The sequence below is a fragment of the Eumetopias jubatus genome, unplaced genomic scaffold, assembly GCF_037043125.1.
Source record: "Eumetopias jubatus isolate StellerSeaLion01/CBP00866 unplaced genomic scaffold, mEumJub1_p1.0 scaffold_17, whole genome shotgun sequence".
Taxonomy (NCBI): Eukaryota; Metazoa; Chordata; class Mammalia; order Carnivora; family Otariidae; genus Eumetopias; species Eumetopias jubatus.
The window spans coordinates 33,721,449-33,740,133 of NW_028274823.1; the positions used below are offsets into that span (position 1 = coordinate 33,721,449).

Consider the following 18,685-nt stretch of genomic DNA (forward strand, 5'->3'; position numbering starts at 1 on the left):
CAGCTGACTTGAAGGGCTCTGGTCATTTTCTGGTGATTGACGGTCTGGATTTCCCTGTAGATGTGATGCTGCTTTGTACTTTCCTAAAGGTACAAGCCTTGTAGATAGAGGGCCGGTGAATTCCAGGTAGGCCTCCTACCTAGGGCAGACCATGTTAACTTCAGTGACAGTCTCCCCACCTCTAAGGCACACGTAGTGCTTTATGCCTCAGCAGCAGGTTATTTAGAGAAGGTGGTGACGTGTCAGCACCCAGCACGGGTGCTCAGTGAATGCCGGTTATTACTGATTTCACTGCCTGTGAGCACTCCACACCCACCACTTCATAGTACTAGGGGCTCCACAGGGGCAGAAGCATGTGGATAAGAGTTCTGGAGAAGATGTTGCTATGACTTCCAGTAGACTGCTTTCTTTCCAGCATTGTCGCTAACGTCCAGCCAACCGGTACAGTTCATCACCTTCCTGATGGAGTGGTGGCCTCTTCATGGCCTGGTGGCTGGACTCCCTTAACCAACACAGTAGTCTAAAGATACTGGCTCTCGCAGCTTGTGTTCTCAGGCAATCCCCGCCCTCCCCCCGTATACTCATGGGGCATATTTCTAAGCAGGTGCAGTGGAAATAAAGGGATGCATTGTTCTCTATTCACATGATATCAGAGGGATTATATTAACCCTGACTCATTCAGAGCTGGATCAGAAGAAAATCTCTATCATGATGGTGACTGTTTACCCCCTAGCTAAACTTGCCCACGGCCCCCAGAAAACTGGCTCTGGAGTCTGGGTGTTCCTCTGTCTTCTCCTGGGGACCATAATTACTCCTCTGGTTTCTTATTACAGGTCCAACATCTAGACCTTTGAAGACTAAAACTCAGGGAGCCTTCTGGCTAGGCTCCCTTTCCAAAAAGGATTATCTAGGGTTTCTCAATACTGCATGTTTTGGTGGACAATGGGGTAACCGAGTTGAGGCACCTCAGACATGAAGAGTTTTTCTGAGTCAGCCTGCATCCTTCATCCCCACTGACATAACCACCAAGTACTAAAATCTCTGCATTATTTCCAGTTAGCGTTTAGCCCTCTCTCATGTGTGGAAAAGGTTTCTTAAGTTTAATTAAACTTTTTATTTTAAAGTAATTGTAGATTCACATGCAGTTATAGTAGATAATGGAGAAAGGTCCCCTATACCCTTTACCCAGTTCCCCTCAGTGGTACCACCTTGAAAACTATAGCACATTATCAAAAGAAGAATGTCAACATTCTTAGGAGGAGGAAGACAGAGGAGATTTCTATCACCACAGGGGCCCCTTGTGTGGTCCTTTTATAGTCGTACCCACTCCCCCCCCCCTCCTGCACCCTCCTTAACCCCTGGCAGCTACTAAACTATCCATTTCTATACTTCTGTTATTTCAAGAATGTTCTATTAATGGAATCATACAAGAGGTGACTTTTTGGAATTGGCTTTTTTTACTCAGCATAATTCCCTGGAAATTCGATGTATTCAGGTTGTTTTATGTACCAATAGTTCCCTTTTTTCCTGTTCTAAGGATTTTTTTTTTCATTGTGGTAAAAAAACACTTAAAATATACCATCTTAACCATTTTTAAGTATACAGGACTGGTAACATACATATACATACACATCATTGTGCAACAGATCCCTAGAACTTTTTCATCTTGCGAAACTGAAATTCTGTATCCACTGAACAGCCCAACTTTCCCCTCCCCCTCTGGGCAGAGGGAGAGGGAGAGAGAATCTTAAGCAGGCTCCACACCCAAGGAGGAGCCTGACGTGGGCTCAGTCACTCAACCCTGAGATCATGACCTGAGCTGAAATCAAGGGTCTTATGCTTAACTGACTGAGCCCTCCAGGCGCCCCTCCAGTCACTCTGCTTCTAAGAGTGACTACTTGAGGTACCTCACATAAGTAGAATCATGTGGTATTTGTCATGTTATGGCTGGTTTATTTCACTTAGCATAATGTCAAGGTTCATCCATGTTGCAGCATGTGACAAGACTTTTTTTTTTTTTAAGATTTTATTTATTTATTTCACAGACGCAGTGAGAGAGGGAACACAAGCAGGGGGAGTGGAAGAGGGAGGAGCAGGCTTCCTGCCGAGCAGGGAACCCCATATGGGGCTGGGTCCCAGGACCCTGGGATCATGACCTGAGCCAAAGGCAGACGCTTAACAACTGAGCCACCCAGGCGCCCCAACAAGACTTTTATTAAGGCTCAGGAACCCGACTCCATTGTCTGTATGTACCACATTTTCTTTATCCATTCATTTGCCAGTGGACATACAGGCTGATCCTACCCCTCAGCAATTGTGACTAATGTTGCAATGAACATGAGTGTGCAAATATCTTTTTCAGATCTTGATTTTAATTCTTTTGGCAAGATACACCAAAATGGGATTGCTGGATTATATGGTAATTTTATTTTTTATTTTTTGAGGAACCTTCATAGCGTTTTCTATAACGCTGTGCTATTTTACATTCCCACCAACAGTGCACGGGGTTCCGATTTCTCCATCCTTACCAACATTTGTGGTTCTGTGGTTTTTTTGGGGATTAGTTATTTATTTTTGTAGCATCTATTCTATATCCTTTCATATGGTTGCTGGCCAGTATGTATCTTTTTGGAGAAATGTCTGTTCAAGTCCTTTGTCCATTTTTAAAATCAGGTTATTTGGGTTTTGTTTTTTTTGTTGTTGTTGTTATGGAGTTGTAGGAACTCTTTATATACTGTGGATATTAACCCCTTATCAAATATATGGTTAGCAAATATTTTCTCCTATTCCATAGATTGCCTCTTTACCCTGTTGTTTCTTTTGCTATGTAGAAGCTTTTTAGTTTGATGTACTCCCACTTGTCTAATTTTGGTTTTGTTGCCTGTGCCTTTGGTATCATGTTCAAGAAATCATTTCCAAGACTGATGTCCCAAAGCTTTACCCCTATGTTTTCTTCTAGGATTTTATGGTTTCAGGTCTTATATTAAGTCTTTAATCCATTTTTTTAGTTGATTTTTGTATATGGTGAGATAAAGGTCCATTTTCATTCTTTTATATACAGATAACCAGTTTTGAAGAGATTATCCTTTCTGCATTGTATATTCTTGGCATCCTTATCAAAGATCATTTTGACCATATTTACCAGGTTTTTTTTTTTTTTTTCCCCTGGGCTCTATATTTTCTTCCATGGTCTATATGTCTGTCTTTATGCAGGTACCACACTGTTTTGATTACTATAGCTTTGTAATATGTTTTGACATCAGGAAATATACCTAGTTTTGCTTTGCTTTCTCAAGATTGTTTTGGCCATTTGGGGTCCTTTTGAGATTTCATATGAATTTCAGGATGCTTTTTCCTATTTCTGCAAAAAACACCATTGAGTTTTTGATAGGGATTGCATTGAATCTGTAGATTGCTTTCAGTAATATAGACATTTTAACATTATTAATTATTCCAGTCTATAAACATGGACTTATTTGTGTCCTCTTTAATTTCTTTCATCAGTGTTTTGTAGTTTTCAGTGTACAAGTTTTTCATCTCCTTAAGTTTATTCTCACAGATTTTATTCATTTGATGCTATTGTAAATGGGATTGTTTTCTTAATTTTCTTTGTGGATTGTTCATTGTTAGTGTGTAGAAACACAATTGATTTTCGTGTGTTGATTTTGTATCCTGCGGCTTTGCTGGACTCCTTTATTATAACGATATTTTTGTTTGTGGGTCTTTAGGATTTTCTATGTATAAGATCATGCCATTTGTAAACAGAGATAATATTCCTTCTATCTTTCCAATTTGGATGATTTTTATTCCTTTTCTTGCCTAATTGCCTAGGCTAGGACTTCAGTACTTTGTTGAACAGAAGTGGTGAGAGTGGGCATCCTTGTCTTTTTCCTGAGCTTGGAGGAAAAACTTCCAGTTTTTCACCATTAAGTATGATGTTAGCTGTGGGCTGGTCATGCATGACCTTTATTATGTTGAAGTGATTTCCTTCTATTCCTGATTTGTTTAGTGTTTTTATCATGAGAGTATGTTGAATTTTGTCAAATGTGTTTTGTTTTTTTATCAACTGAGCTGACTTTGTGGTTTTTATCTTCCATTCTGTTAATGAAGTAATAATGCTTATTACATTGATTGATTTTGGTATGTTGAGTCATCTTTGCATTCTAGGAATAAATCCCACTTAGTCATGGGTGATTAATCATTTTTAATGTGCTGTTGAATTCCGTTTGCTGAGGATTTTTGCATCAATACTATTAGAGATATTGGTCTGTAGTTTTATTTTCCTGTGGTACCTTTGTCTGGTTTTGGTATCAGGGTAATGCTGGCCTCATAGAATGAGTTTGGAAGTGTTCCCTCCTCTTCAGTTATTTGGAAGACTTTGAGAAGGATTGGTTTCACTTCCTCGTCTTCTTTTTTTAAGATTGATTTATTTATTTATTTGAGAGAGAGAGCGAGAGCGCATGAGCTTGGGAGGGGAGGGGCAGAGGGAGAGGTAGGAGAGAGAGAGAATCCCAAGCAGACTCCCTGCTGAGTGTGGAGCCCTACATGGGGTTCGATCCCACAACCCTGAGATCATGACCTGAGTCAGACGCCCAACCAGCTGAGCCACCCAGGTGCCCTGGTGTCAGTTCTTCTTTAATTGGTAGAATTCTCCAGTGAAGCCATCTGGTCCTGGGTTTTTTGTTCTTGGTAGACTTTTGATTACTGAGTCAATCTTGTTATTTATTATAGGTCTGTTCAGATTTTTTCCTTTCATGATTTCATTTTGGTAGGTTGTATGTTTCTAGGAATTTATCTATTCTAGATTATCCAGTTTGTGCATATTGTTCATAATAATGTCTTTTGATCCTTTTTATTTCTATCAGATCCACTGTAATGTCTCTTCTTTCATTTCTGTTTTTTTTTTGTTATTTGAGTCTTCCCTCTTTTTCTTAGTCTAGCTAAGAGTTTGTCAATCTTGTTGATTTTTTTTAAAAAAACAAACTTAGTTTTGATGATGGTTTTCTATTATTTTTCTCTTCTCTGTTTTGTTTGTTTCTGCTCTAATCTTATTTTCTTCCTTCTGCCAACTTTGAGTTTAGTTCTTTTTCTTGTCCCTTGAGGCATAAAGTTTGCTTATTTGAGAGCTCTCTTCTTTATTTTTTTTTAAAGATTTTATTTATTTATTTGAGAAAGAGAGAATGAGAGAGAGCACAAGAGGGAAGAGGGCCAGAGGGAGAAGCAGACTCCCCGCTGAGCAGGGAGCCCGATGTGGGACTCGATCCTGGGACTCCAGGATCATGACCTGAGCCGAAGGCAGTCGCTTGACCAACTGAGCCACCCAGGCGCCCTTAGAGCTCTCTTCTTTTTTAATTAGGTGTTTACTGCTGTAAAGTCCCCCTCTTAGCTTTTGCCACATTACATAATTTTTAGTATGTTGTTTTTTTTTCATTTTCATTTGTCTCAAAATACTTCCTAATTTCCTTTGCGATTTTTTCTTTGTCCCACTGGTTGTTCAGGAGTGTATTGTTTAGTTTCCAATTTTTTTTTTTAATTTTCCAGTTTTCCTTCTGCTATTGATTTTTTCATTCCATTATGGTTAGAAAAGATACTTGGTGATTTCAGTCTTCCTAAATTTAAGATTGTTTTGTGGCCTAACATATTTTTGGAGAATATTCCATATGCACTTGAGAAGAATGTGTATTCTGCTGTTCTTGGGCACAGTGTTCTATATGTCTGTTAGGTCCAATTGGTCTACAGTGCGATTCAGTTACCTGTGTTTCCCTATTGATCTTCTGTCTAGTTGTTCTTTCCTGATTTGGCTTTATTCCATGGTATGGATGTCCCACAGATTGTTTGACCATTGACCCATTGAAGGACATTTGGGTTGTGTCTTGTTTTCAGCTCGCTGCTATAAACATTTATGAACACATTTTTGTGCAACCATAAATGTTTATCTCTTTGGAATAGAGGCCCAGGTAGTTAGTTACATGTACATGTTTAATTTTATAAAACTGCTAAACTGTTTTGCAGAGTGTACCATTTTACATTCCTACCCACAGTGTCTGAATAATCAAGTTTTTCCATATCCTCTCTAGCGTTTGGTGCTGTCACTATTTTTGTTTTAGCCATTCTCATGGGGATGAGTAATATCTTATTGTGGTTTTAATTTGCACTTCCCTAGTGGGTAAAGATGTCAGACATCTTTTCACGTGCTTATTTGCCATCAGCATGTCCTCTAGTCCTTTTTCGGGTATCCAGTTTCAAATCCCCCCGGCTTCTGAGCCTCGGCTGCTTTTTCAGAAGCTGCCACCCTCTAGGGAAGAGGGACAGTACGCCCAATAGGGCCACAGAGCAAACGTCAGATGGCGGTGCAGGGTACCAATGCAGACGGATAGGTCTGTGCGCAAGCGCGGCGTCATCTGTGGGGAACAGAGCTCTGTCTACCCAGCCCGCCAGGCCGCCTCCCGGGTCCAAGGAGGCAGGCAGTGGCCCCCAGCAATCTTTCTCAGCAAGTTGAACCACTCCGTCTGTAGGGCTGAAGCCACTCTTACAAGTGCAAGTCAAGTATGCCAATGACATTTACTCACTCACTGCCCACCCACCCACCCATGTGTCATTCATTCCCATTCCCTTTTAAAAAGAAAACAGGTATATGGGTGATTCTCCCCAGGTTACCTCTCCCTCTCCTCTTTCTTTCCCTTTCGTGGTCAGCCTCCCGGGCACTTGGGTTTTCAGGTCCCCGGCTGGAAGCAGAGTCAGCTGCGTCGATGAAAGCTCAGAGAATGAAAGTGCTTTGCTGCTGCCGGGGAAGGTCAAAACGGAAGTAGAAAGACTCATCAGCGGGTCACTTGTGCTGGCTGCAGTGGGGGGGAGGGAAGCCAGCCACGAGCCCTGTCCACGGCCGCTGGCTGGCCTCTGCCTTTGAGGGGGTGATGGACAGGGACCCCAGGCAGGTGATGGGCCACCTTGAGGAGTGGTCTTCACCAAGGTGGGAGTAGAGTCCAGTTTCCCCACTCTGCCTCTGAGACCCCTGAGGTTACTCAGGGCTACTCCTCACTCCTGGACAGGAGCGAGAGGTCTGCCGACCCACACGGCCTCCACTCCCACCACTGGAGGTGAGTGGTGGCCTTGTTACTGCTTAGTGGTGGTCAAGGTCCTCACTTCCCACCAGGCCTTTTTGGTCTTATTATGAACGTATGCATAGGGATGAAACTCAGGCTTCCGACTGAGTTTCTGATGCCACCCCAGAGGGTCCCTGCGGTGCCTCATCCCCGCCTGGTGAGGGTCGAAGGCTAGACTTCCCACAGGCCTCTTCCTACATTGGCTGGAGGAAAAAGGTTCTTGCCTCCCAGTGTTGCATCAGGCTGGCCGCCCCTTTCTCGGTCATTTGGTTAGAGAGAGAGCAGGTCCTTGGAGCTTTTGTCTGAACTCCTTGCCCTTTCTGGGTTGCTGCCTCTTCAGCTTCTTGTCTGGGATCTGTGAGGCAGAAAGGGAACTCCAGGAACTCACCAAGGTGTTCTTCCTTGGGTCCCAAGCCCCCTATCTGGTGTGCCTTCTGCTTCCTTCCCAGTCCCATGTTCCTTGTATATGTGATGTCCAGGGATTTTAGTTGTACTTAGCGGGTGGAATAGGGAAAAATATGTCTACTTCATCTTCTGGGAGAGGTTTTTTTTTTTTAAGATTTTATTTATTTGAGAGAGAGAGCCCGAGCTGGTGGAGGGGCAGAGGGAGAGGGAGAAGCAGGCTCCCCAATAATCAGGGAGCCCGACAGGGGGCTCGATCCCAGGACCCCGGGATCCTGACCTGAGCCAAAGGCAGACGCTTAGCCGACTGAGCCACCCAGGCGCCCCTGGGAGAGAGATTTTTGTGAAGAGAATATCTTCCCCCTGCCTGGATGCTTCTTACAATTCAAGGAATCCTCCTTTTTGTCCCAGACTTTGTCACACACACACAGGCTGTTTTAGGGAGGAACCAAAGTTGATTGACTATGTGAGAAGACGTGCCATTAAGGTTTATCAGCAGTGGGGATTTTTTTCTTACGGCCTGCTTGTTTTAGTTGGGATTTATATACGGATTATCAAGTTGCTGCACAGGTGCTGGCTCCAGCTTTTAAAAAAATTAAAGAGCCCCTTATGTCCCCAGTCTGGCCACCTCATTATTTCAACAGAACGGACTTTCATCCCAGGGCTGCTGTGTGGATCCATGTCCCAGAGTCGGGGGGCTGCTGTTCTCTGGTCCTTTGTGACCTTCTGACCTTCCCCCTAGCTGCTCCTTTGGCTAGGAGTCACACAGGGTCAGCAGGCTCAGCCTCCAGAATCCTCCTCTGCCAGACGAGCTGACTGGAAATTTCTTCTCATTCCAAGGACCACTGGCATCCTTGAACACCTGGCTCTCATGGGGGGACAGGCCTGGGGGTCCGGGGCTAAAAGAGTGGGAGAAAATATGAAACATGTAAGTAACATGTTAATAAAACATTAAACATTCCACACCAAGTGTGACTCGGGGAGAAACAAGACCTAGGAAACAAAGAGTGTAAAGTCTAGTTAGCCCAAAGGAGTTGAGTTTTTTGTTTGTTTTTGTGAAGGAGTTGAGTTTGATTGAAAGCTTGCATTTTGTTATTAAATGGTAAAGACTGGGTTCAGAAGAACATGGTAACTTTCAGTGCCCCCTCCTACTTTTTTCCCTGGTGACTCAGTCATGTCCATTATATTTTTGAAACCTTAATCACTTACAGAATTCTTTCTTCCATTGTTGTTAATAAAAATGAGAATGCTTTTTTTTTTGCTCCATTTCTTAGGCATGTTTTTGTCCTAGAATTACTTTTGTAACATATTCAGGATATTATTTTTGTTTTTGTTTTTGTTTTTTTAAAGAAGTTTTTTTTTTTTTTTTTAATTCCTGTGTAGTTAAGTGTCCTCTTAATTCCCATCACTTGTTTCCCGCACCCTCTCACGCCACCCACCCACCTCCCTTCTGGTAACCATCAGTTTGTTCTCTCTGTAGTTAAGAGTTTTGGGTTTATCTTTTTTATTCTCTGTTTTATTGATGATACTGTTTTTGAATTAGGTGTATCAGTCCTTGAAATAAGGAATGGATATTGAATGTGTTTTATAAATTGTCAAGTGGTAGAACAATATAATCATTATTGGAGAATAAATAGTAAATTGTTTTCCTTTTTTTTAAAATCACAGAAATACTTTACAAAACTATGTGTTGGAAGAATATGTGACGACCTTGTGGTTTGAGCTTTGTCATTTTTAGTGTTCCCTTGGTGGCTTCCAGACATAACCACATACACCAAAGAAGGGGAAGAATTCTCCCAAGAACATTCCATGGTCTGATCTTGATTTTAAAATAGTTCTAAGTGTAATAGGAAAAAATATTTATCAAAAATAATGTAATATGTTTATATAAGGCAAGCTCAGAACTCAAGACCCACAGAGAGAGTCAGGCATACGACTCAACAGGGATGAATAGGTGGGCCAAGGGGAAGACAGTGGCCATTTGTGAAGACCACTCCTCAAGGTGGGCCCATCACCTGCTCACAGGCCCCAGCAGGTGGGAAGGAGAGAGACAAAGGCAGGGACCAGCCAGCGGCTGTGGACAGGGCTGGTGGCTGGCTTCCCTCCCCCCCACTGCAGCCAGCACAAGTGACCCGCTGATGAGTCTTTCTACTTCCGTTTTGACCTTCCCCGGCAACAGCAAAGCACTTTCATTCTCTGAGCTTTCATCGACGCAGCTGACTCTGCGTCCAGGGGGACCTGAGAACCCAAGTGCCCGGGAGGCTGACTGGGAGCGAGAGAGAAAGAGGGGTCCCTGGGTGGCTCAGTGGGTTGAGTGTCCAACTCTTGGTTTTGGCTTAGTTGTGATCTCAGGGTTGTGAGATCAAAGCCCCATGTAGGGCCCCTGTGCTGGGTGTGGAGCCTGCTTGGGATTCTCCCTCTTCCCTCTGCCCCTTCCCCTGCTTGCATGCACTTGCACTCTCTCTCTCTCTCTCTCTCTCCCCCCAAATGGATAAATAAAATCTTTAAAAAATATATAAAAAGAAAGAGAAGGAGAGGGAGAGGTAACCTGGGGAGAATCACCCCTATAATCACCCATATACCTGTTTTCTTTTTAAAAGGGAATGGGAATGAATGACACATGGGTGGGTGGGTGGGCAGTGAGTGAGTAAATGTCATTGGCATACTTGACTTGCACTTGTGAGAGTGGCTTCAGCCCTACAGACGGAGTGGTTCAACTTGCTGAGAAAGATTGCTGGGGGCCACTGCCTGCCTCCTTGGACCTGGGAGGCGGCCTGGCGGGCTGGGTAGACAGAGCTCTGTTCCCCACAGATGACGCCGCGCTTGCGCACAGACCTATCCGTCTGCATTGGTACCCTGCACCGCCATCTGACGTTTGCTCTGTGGCCCTATCGGGCGTACTGTCCCTCTTCCCTAGAGGGTGGCAGCTTCTGAAAAAGCAGCCAAGGCTCAGAAGCCGGGGGGATCTGGGCCCAGGAGGCTGGGCTGCCATTTCCCCGGCACACCCCCTGGGAAGGTCCCCTGTGACCTCATAGGAGCAAGGAGCGGGTGTTGCACGTTGATCTGTTTGGCAGTTTCCCTTCACGCCCTCATCCTGCTGAGCCCGGGGCCCTGTGCCAGGCACTGATGGGGGGTTGGGAATGTGCTGGTGAACAAGACACACCACGCTCCTGTCCTCCTGGGGCTCGCTGTCTAGGGGGAGAGGGGCAGTGAGGAAACAGACAGATGGACCTAGAGTCCGTGGCACGAGGGTGAGATACAATGGGGGCCGGGGTGGGGGGCCCTCCGGGGAGGGACATCTGAGCAGAGACAGAAACGAAGATGGGAGGGGAGCGCGGCCCCCATGGGGTGACCTGGACAGAGCCCTCCAGGCGCAGGGAGCAGTTAAGTGCAGCGGCTCTGAGGCTGCCGTGTTCTGGAACAGCACAGAGGCTGGTGTGAGGCGAGCCGAGCAGGCAGGGGCTGGCTGGCAGGCCGTGTGTTTGCAGAGAGAAGCAGGGCGGCATTCTTCAGGGCCTTTCTACGTTTTGTCATGAAAATTTACTCCAAAGGAGATGAAATTGATTAAACTAGTATTTTGTTATTAAAACTGTAAGTATTTGGTTCTAAGATGAGAACACTTGGAGCCACATCACGACACAGTGTGATTCTTGTGTTTAGTAGGTCGCTGTGGCCTCCTTTTGGAAATAGGACTGTCCCAGGGCTGAGAACAGCAGTGCAGGGACAAGCGACAAAGGTGGTCCATTGTGCGGGTCCGCGGTGGCCGCCTGGACACACACGGTGGGGGTGGGCGTGCTGAGAAGGGGGCTCGGGACAGACTTTGCAAACAGAGCTGACTGGAGTCTCCTTCCGTTTTACCCCTTCCCAGACCAGGCAGCCGAGGCTCCTGGAAAAGCCTGGAAAACAGGTCCTGGGGCGGGGAAACGCGGCCCCAGCTTGGCCTGTCCTGCCCTGGGGAACCGAGCACAGGGCACTTGGTGATTTTCACCCTCACCACCAGCCCTGTGAGCTGTGCAAGGCAGAGACTGCCGTCTCGGAGCCCTTGGCCCTGAGTGCTGCAAGAGTTTATGGAGACCGTCACTCGCTGACAGCACTTTTGAAAGACTTCCATATCGTCAGGAAGAAGGAACACTGCTTCCTGCTCCATGAGGAGCATGCGTGTGGCCCGTACTGAGGGGACCCAGCCGAGCTTGCGGCGGTCAGGTTGTGGTTGACGTTTCTCCTCTTCTGAATTCTCTTTTGACATAATGTTGTTTATGTAATTAAGAAAGAAGTGCAGCATTCCCTTTCCACAGGATTAGGCCAGAAAGTAATCTCATTAGTGAAACTCTTTGGGGAAAATAGCCTCTGACTGCATTGAAGCAGCAACCAGCTCCGACAGCGGGCACCTCATCACACTGGCAGGAGGTCTGCGGCTGAGTTCAGAGCGGGTTCTGTCCAGGGAGGTCCTTTCTAGCCACCCTTTGATTCAGGACTGTCGTCACTTGGAAGGGGGTGCCTGGCGAATTTTTTTTTTTTTTCTAACTTCTGGCATGTCCTAACGAATTTCCAAACATTCTTTACAGCTTAGACCATTCTCAGCCTCCAAGCGGACTCGTCATCGACAAAGAATCTGAAGTTTACAAGATGCTTCAAGAGAAACAGGAGTTAAATGAGCCCCCCAAGCAATCCACTTCATTCCTGGTTTTGCAGGAAATCCTAGAGTCTGAGGAGAAAGGTAATCCACCCTGCGTGCATGCATGGGTTCAGAGGCTCTTGGGCAAGGTCTGGGTCAGGGTCAGTCGTGGCTGAAACAAAGGTGAGTACAGCCCTGAGCGGGTGGAAGAAGCACATTGGAAAGCGTGGCTTTGAAACTGCTAAAAGCTCAGAGAGAGAGAGAGAGAGAACAAGCTCCCAGCCACACCTGCCCAGCTGTTTGCTGTCACATGAGCTTTAGGAGGCTGACGTCAGGGTGAGCTTGACTCTTGTGGGATTCTATTCGTCTGTCCCTTGGCCGTTTGTTTGGTTTAAGCCTACATCCCATGCTTCTGTGGTGGCTGACGTGTGTGATTGGGTGAAGGCCATGGGCTGTGACAAGCAGAAGGAAAAGGAATCAGCAACACAGAAGCTGGGTGCAGGGCGGTGCTTTTGTTCTTGCTCTCGGGTACATGGACTCCTGAGAGCCAGAGAACCCTCCAGTTTGGCCACATCCTCCCCGGTGACCTTTCCGGGCCTGTTTTCTCCTCGGTCAGTCGGGCCAAAATCCTCTCCTCTAAGCTTGGTGTGAGGGTCCAGTGTCCTCACGGCACAAACACCCCCCACCGTGACCAGCATACGGGAGGTGCTTCATGCCTGTGATTTTGTTTGCAAACCTTTCAAGAGGCACGAGGTCAGCCTCAGCTCGTCCAGGGAGTGAGCCTGATGCCTGAGGCACCGGGGACCACCCGTGTGGCTGTGCCTTGCGGACAGCCCCCCACACTCAGCTCTCTGGCCTTCCCTGAGGCGCAAGTGTTTCACCGGAGGCCTGCTTTCCCTTGTTCTCTCTTCCTTTCCCGAAGTGCCCTCCTGTGAAGACAGAGCTGGTGAGGCAGACAATGAAACCTGCTTCACCCGCCCCAAGGGAGGGAGCGACTTGCTTGCTCGGGGCGACCAGTGAGGGCCACAGCTGAGCGCCCTCTGCAAGAGTAACCTCCAGTCCCCAGGTCCCCAGCTCCAGGTTTGGCTTCCTGGGAGTTCTTCCTGAGCTGAGAGTTCCCTACTGACAGACCCAGACCCAGGCTTCTTAGAGAAATTGACAGTTTAGGAGCCCAGGAAGTTACGGGAGAAGTTTTCTTATGCTAAAAGGGCATTGTTCTACCAGCAGTTTCCCCCCTTTGCTTGTTGTACCTGTGCACTTTGGAAGGAATGAGTCATATTCTGTATGAAGTTCCAGTATTAGGGCCAACAGACAAGTGATTTGGGGATCAACCCTAGAGGATGCCCGTTTTATCAAAACATGTGAGAAACCACAACTTATCTACTCTGAGTAAGTGGGTGCAAAACCCTTCAATTAAGAGAGGAAAAGTCAGTCCATTCCTGCCCAAATTAGGACATAGACACGGCAGAACTCATCTAGTCAAATACCCTCGTGTCACAGAGAAGGACCTACAGCCCGGGCTCATCAAGCTGCCCTGAGGTGGCAGTTCCATGCTCATCAAGATCTGAACTCCTTCCATCTTGTGCTCCATCTACCAAGCCTGTGGCTTCCATTCTCAAGGTTACCTCATGGCTCTAGTTGGCAGCTGGTGCTCCAGCCATCATGACCACATCCAGGCACCAGGAAGGAAGAAGGGCTGAATGGGGACTCGTTTCAGACCAGCCAGCTTTTTCTTTCCCAGAACTCCCACCCTAGCATTCCATTTAATTTGACCAGAATTTAGTCACATGGCCACATCCAGTTGCAGGAGAGTCTGAGAATTACAGTTCTGTCCTCCCTGGGATGGATATCTTCTTGCTCCAAAGAAAATTTTGCTAAAAAGAAGGGAGATAATGGATCTTATAGTCTCTTCCATATCTCTTAATATGTAGTTGCAGTAAATTTTTACAGAATGAAACAGTGTAAGTTCCAGTTCATACATCTGCATGCAAAAGGCTCTTGGGCCAAGGAGCTCACACGCCTGTTTTTATTTGAGATGTAATGGTCAAAGTTCAGGGCAGTGTCTGGTACATCGTAAAGCACTCAGTGAGGGCTATTGTCATTTGAGAAGGCCTCAGGTTCATAAAGTAGCACTGCCCTCGCAGCACTGACATCCAGGATCTGCCTGTGACCCACCTGGAGAACACAAGCGGGTTGCCCATCTCTCTAAGCCCTAGTTTCTGCACATGTCCAGGGAGGCTAATAATGGCTACTTTTTAAAAAAAAAAGATTTATTAGAAAGAGAGAGAATGAGCAGGGAGGAGGGGCAGAGGGAGAGGGAGAAGCAGACTCCCCGCTGAGCAGGGAGCCTGATGTGGGACTCCATCCCAGGACCCTGGGATCATGACCTGAGTCGAAGGCAGATGCTTAACTGTGACTGAACCACCCAGGCGCCCTTCACAGATGGTTTGGAGCATTAAGGGAAATGGTGCACATAAAGTGCCAGGCCCACTGACGGTGAGGCCCCACATGGGAGGCTTGGCTGCAGCAGGGTTTGGTGATAAACCTCCAAAAGATTCAATGTGGGTCTTCTCCTTTTGGGTGAAATTCAGCCTCTGGACTAGGAGAAAGGGTCCTAGGTTTCTCAAACTTCATCTTACTCTGGATCAAATTCTAGATTTGCAGGGAACAAGGAGGCTTTTTATTCTTTATTTTTGAGTTGTGGTGAACTACTGCTAACATAAGATATACTGTCTTAACCATATTCAAGTGCACAGTTTGGTGGCATCAGCTACATCCGTACCATTGTGCAACCATGAGCACCACCCACCCGCAGAACTCCCTCTTACAGAACTGAAGCTCTGTACCCATTCATCACTAGCTCCTCATAGCCCCCTCCCCCAGCCCGTGGAAACCACCACTCTACTTTCTGTTTCCATGAATGTGACTGCTTCAAGCACTTCCTGTGAATGGAATCATACAGCATTTGTCTTTTGTGACTGGTATGTTTCACTTTGCATAATGTCCTGAAGGTTCATCCATATTGTAGCAGGTGTCAGCATTCCCTTCCTTTTTAAGGCTGAAGATTCTACAGTGTGTCTATAGCACATCTTGTTTATCATCCATCTGGCCATTTAAGGGGAATTTTAATGAGAGGAGACTTGAAGGAAGCATCAAGGACTGAGAAAACAGTGGACGCTGGGGGCTCTGAGATGAGAAAGCTGGAGACTTTCTCAGGAAGTATCAGGGTGTGCAGGGTTGCAGAGAATCCTCACATGGTCTGGAGTCAGACCATGGAGGACCACCAGGTGCTTGAGGACCATGAATTTGGTTCTTTGGTAATGTGGAGCTCTGGAAGGTTGCCGAGCAGTGAAGCAGACAGAAAAAAAGCTGTGCCTTACTGAACCCATTTTTACTTTTTTCCCAGAAAGCTTTGACATGCAAGTTTCACTGGAAAAAGAGAAATTTGGAAATTTTTATAGCTTCCCAGAGCCCAAAGGGCCCTAATATTTTTACTGTAAGCTTGTTGAGAAGGACAAAATGACATTTCTTTGAGATTGCGGTGTTGGCTGTAAGGGAGAGAAGAAAATGGAGCCAGCAGGTGGCGCTGCAGGGCTGAACACAGCGCCGGCTTAGTCCTGCACAGGGCTGTCTCCTCCCATGCTGTGCCCATTTCTCTCTCTCTCTCTCTCTCTCTTAAATCTTGTCTGCGCTCAACCTGGGGCTTGAACTCATGATGTTAAGGTCAAGAGTCTCATGCTCTACTGACTGAGCTAACTAGGTGACCCCTGTCCCTGCCCCAGGCCCAGTTTCATCCAGTTACTTCTCTTTGTTTGGAGAAAGGATGTGGATTCTCCTGCCAAGTGGGGCTCTCCTATTCCTCCTTCCTTCTCTCCTGCCCTCTTGCAAATGCAACCTATAAATTTTCTGCTGGTCAAATGAATTGTGAAAAACAGCCCCATCACCTGAGACCACAACCTCACCCAGCTGGTTCCCTGGGCAATCAGTTTCCCTTCCAAGCCATCTGGGTACGCAGAGATGCCACAGAGTTGCCGCGTTTCCTTCTTTCTCAGGGCAGGCAGTCTGGGTGTCTGCAGCAGCAGGAACCGCACATGAGGAGGGAGCCTGTTGAGGATGCTTAGAGGCATGAAGCTGGCCACCCAGGCCCTTCTGAGATTCCTGTAGGGAGCCAGGATTAGGGTGACAGGAGGGAAGCATTTGCCCTTGGGTACAGATTTAAGGGGGCACCAAAAACTCAACAATCAAGACAAAAATGATACTTCATTGCAGTGTTTTTTAAAAATCACAATTAATGCAAAAAAAAAAAAAGTTTGTAATGAACCAAGTTGAGACTGGGGCCAAGGAAGGAAGGAAGTTTTGGGAAGGCAAAAAGGGACTTGGACTTGGGGTGACCAAAGCACCACGGCAGCTAACCGGGCAGCACCAAGCCTTCCCCCAAGCCTAATCGTGGAGCTTATAGCTAGAAACAGTGGAAACCCTGGGGCCTCCTAACCCCTGCTCCTCTCATGTGCCGCCAGACGGACATCTGTGTCCATCAATTCCCTAGTGCACTGATGGGGGAACGCTGAGAGGCCACGCTGTCCACACCCCATGTTAGGGCCATTTAAACAGGCTGCTTTTTAAATATTCCCTCTTGCTGTTCTCCATAAGGCACCAGAATCTCCCAGGCTGGCCCCTGGCGTCAGCCCACAGTGGGCTGCAGAATGCACTTTTTGTTCGTGTTCCATGAGGGCTGCTGGTCGGGCTGTGGGTTGGCCCGGTATGGTGGGGCTGGGCCTGGCTCCGTGAGTCTTCCCATGCCAGGAGCCCAGCACAGGGAGGCGTCACTCTTGGGGCCTTGCTGCTAAGACACGGGTCGGAAGCCCATGGGGACAGGACCAAACCACACAAGTGCTCCTCATGCCTCTGCCAGAACAAGGCTCACATCTGCTCCCATGCCATTGGCCAACGCAAGTCATGGGGCCAAACCCAAAGTCTGTGGCGTGGGGCGTATGCTCCATCAAGAATAGGGTTTCCCAGCTTGATGGGGCCAGATAAGTCCTCTCCCCAGTGGAGCCCAGAAGCACTGCTCTCCAGTTGCGACAACCCAAACTCTTCCCCCCCGGGGACAAAATCACCCCCAGTAGAGAATCGCTGACCTACTGGGATGCATGGCAAGGGTAGGGAGGGGACGCACAGTCGTGGACAAAATACACAGTCCACCATCCTAGCCACCTATCAGGGCTCCTTATTTGGATTCATCTCAAGTTCTGGTTCGGAAGCACCAGTCGGCATAGGGGGACCCATTTTCTAGAAGGACAAGAGAACCAGGGCCCTGGTTGGTCAGCCCCGGGACTGGCCAGCCTGGCTGCGGTTACAGCACGACTCTCCCCAGCCCTTCACCTTACGCAGGAAACCGCTCTTGTCCAGTGGTTCCCAGAGCGTGGTTCCCGGACCAGTCACCTGAGCAGCACCTGAGAACTTACTAGAAATGCAACTTCACGGGCCCTACCCCAGGCCCACTGAAGTAGAAATTGGTGGTGAGGCCCAGTGAGCTGCACTGGAGTCAGCCCTCCACGTCATTCCGACACACAGTAAAATCTGAGAACAGCTGCTTTTAGTCTGAAGAAGTGGGTTTTAATTGGGGACATAGAGTAGGATCTCCTGGGGCCCCTGCCTCTAGAGATGCTCCGTTAGCAGCTCTGGGGAAGAGCCTGGTCTGTGAATTTTAGGGAGTCTCTCCTGGGGCCTGGCCCATCTCCCCCATGCCAGCTCAGAACCACGGGTGTAGAGACTTCCCTGGCTTCTTGGCCACAGCATGCCGGGCCGAGCTGGGGACCATCCAAGCCTTTGTCAAGGCATTTCACCGTTCATTTCCGTGCGTTTATGGAGGCTCTGGTATATGCTCAGCTCCATGCGAGGCTCTGTGGCATGTCGCAAAGTGTATAACACAGGGTCCTGGCGCTGCAGGAATTTGCAATCCAGTCCCAGCTGACAACAAGACCGCTGACCGGCCAAATAGACGCAGTAATAGTCATTTTGGCCGCTGTTAACGAGCTCCCACGATTGAGTGCTCTGAAGACGTGCTGGACCGCGCGGCCCTTCAGCCAGCAGCTTATCTGCTGCAGACACGGCTGACTGCAGGGAGGTCGCTTGCTCTGCTCTGTAGCAGGTGGGTTTTATCCGGCTGCCTGTAGGTGCTCTGCTGTGATGGTTTTGTATTTCTTGTGATGTGGGTTTCTTTCAGCATCTGAATACACTACCTTTTGATGATCGGGTAGCGTCTTTATTTATTCCATCTGTAGAAGTCATCTTGAAGTTCCCATATCCGTATGTGCATGCATCTAATCAGAATGAAATGTAATTTGTGTTTTGAGGGCCGACTTGGTGCCAGGTACTGTGGGAGGGCTTTGTGTGTATTTTTTTTTTTTTTATCTTTTTGTACCATGGTGAAGGGGGAAATGAGCTCCTGTTTTATAGAAAAGGAAACTGAGGACCAGAGAGGTTAAGTAACTTTTCCAGGATCACACAGCAGAGTCGGGTCCGTTTGATTCCAGGAACTTTCTGGTACTACGTATAAGCAACT

General features: G+C 47.2%; 1 protein-coding gene across 2 annotated transcripts in view; it reads left to right on the forward strand.

Annotated features, from left to right (window-relative positions):
• PDLIM1 (PDZ and LIM domain 1) overlaps positions 1–18,685 on the forward strand; it is a 46,680-nt gene that overhangs the window by 26,925 nt on the left and 1,070 nt on the right. For both annotated transcript variants that reach the window (XM_028098844.2, XM_088020226.1), the window contains exon 5: positions 12,071–12,222. In XM_028098844.2, coding sequence (XP_027954645.1) covers positions 12,071–12,222 — 152 coding nt within the window. The remainder of the gene's footprint in view (positions 1–12,070; positions 12,223–18,685) is intronic.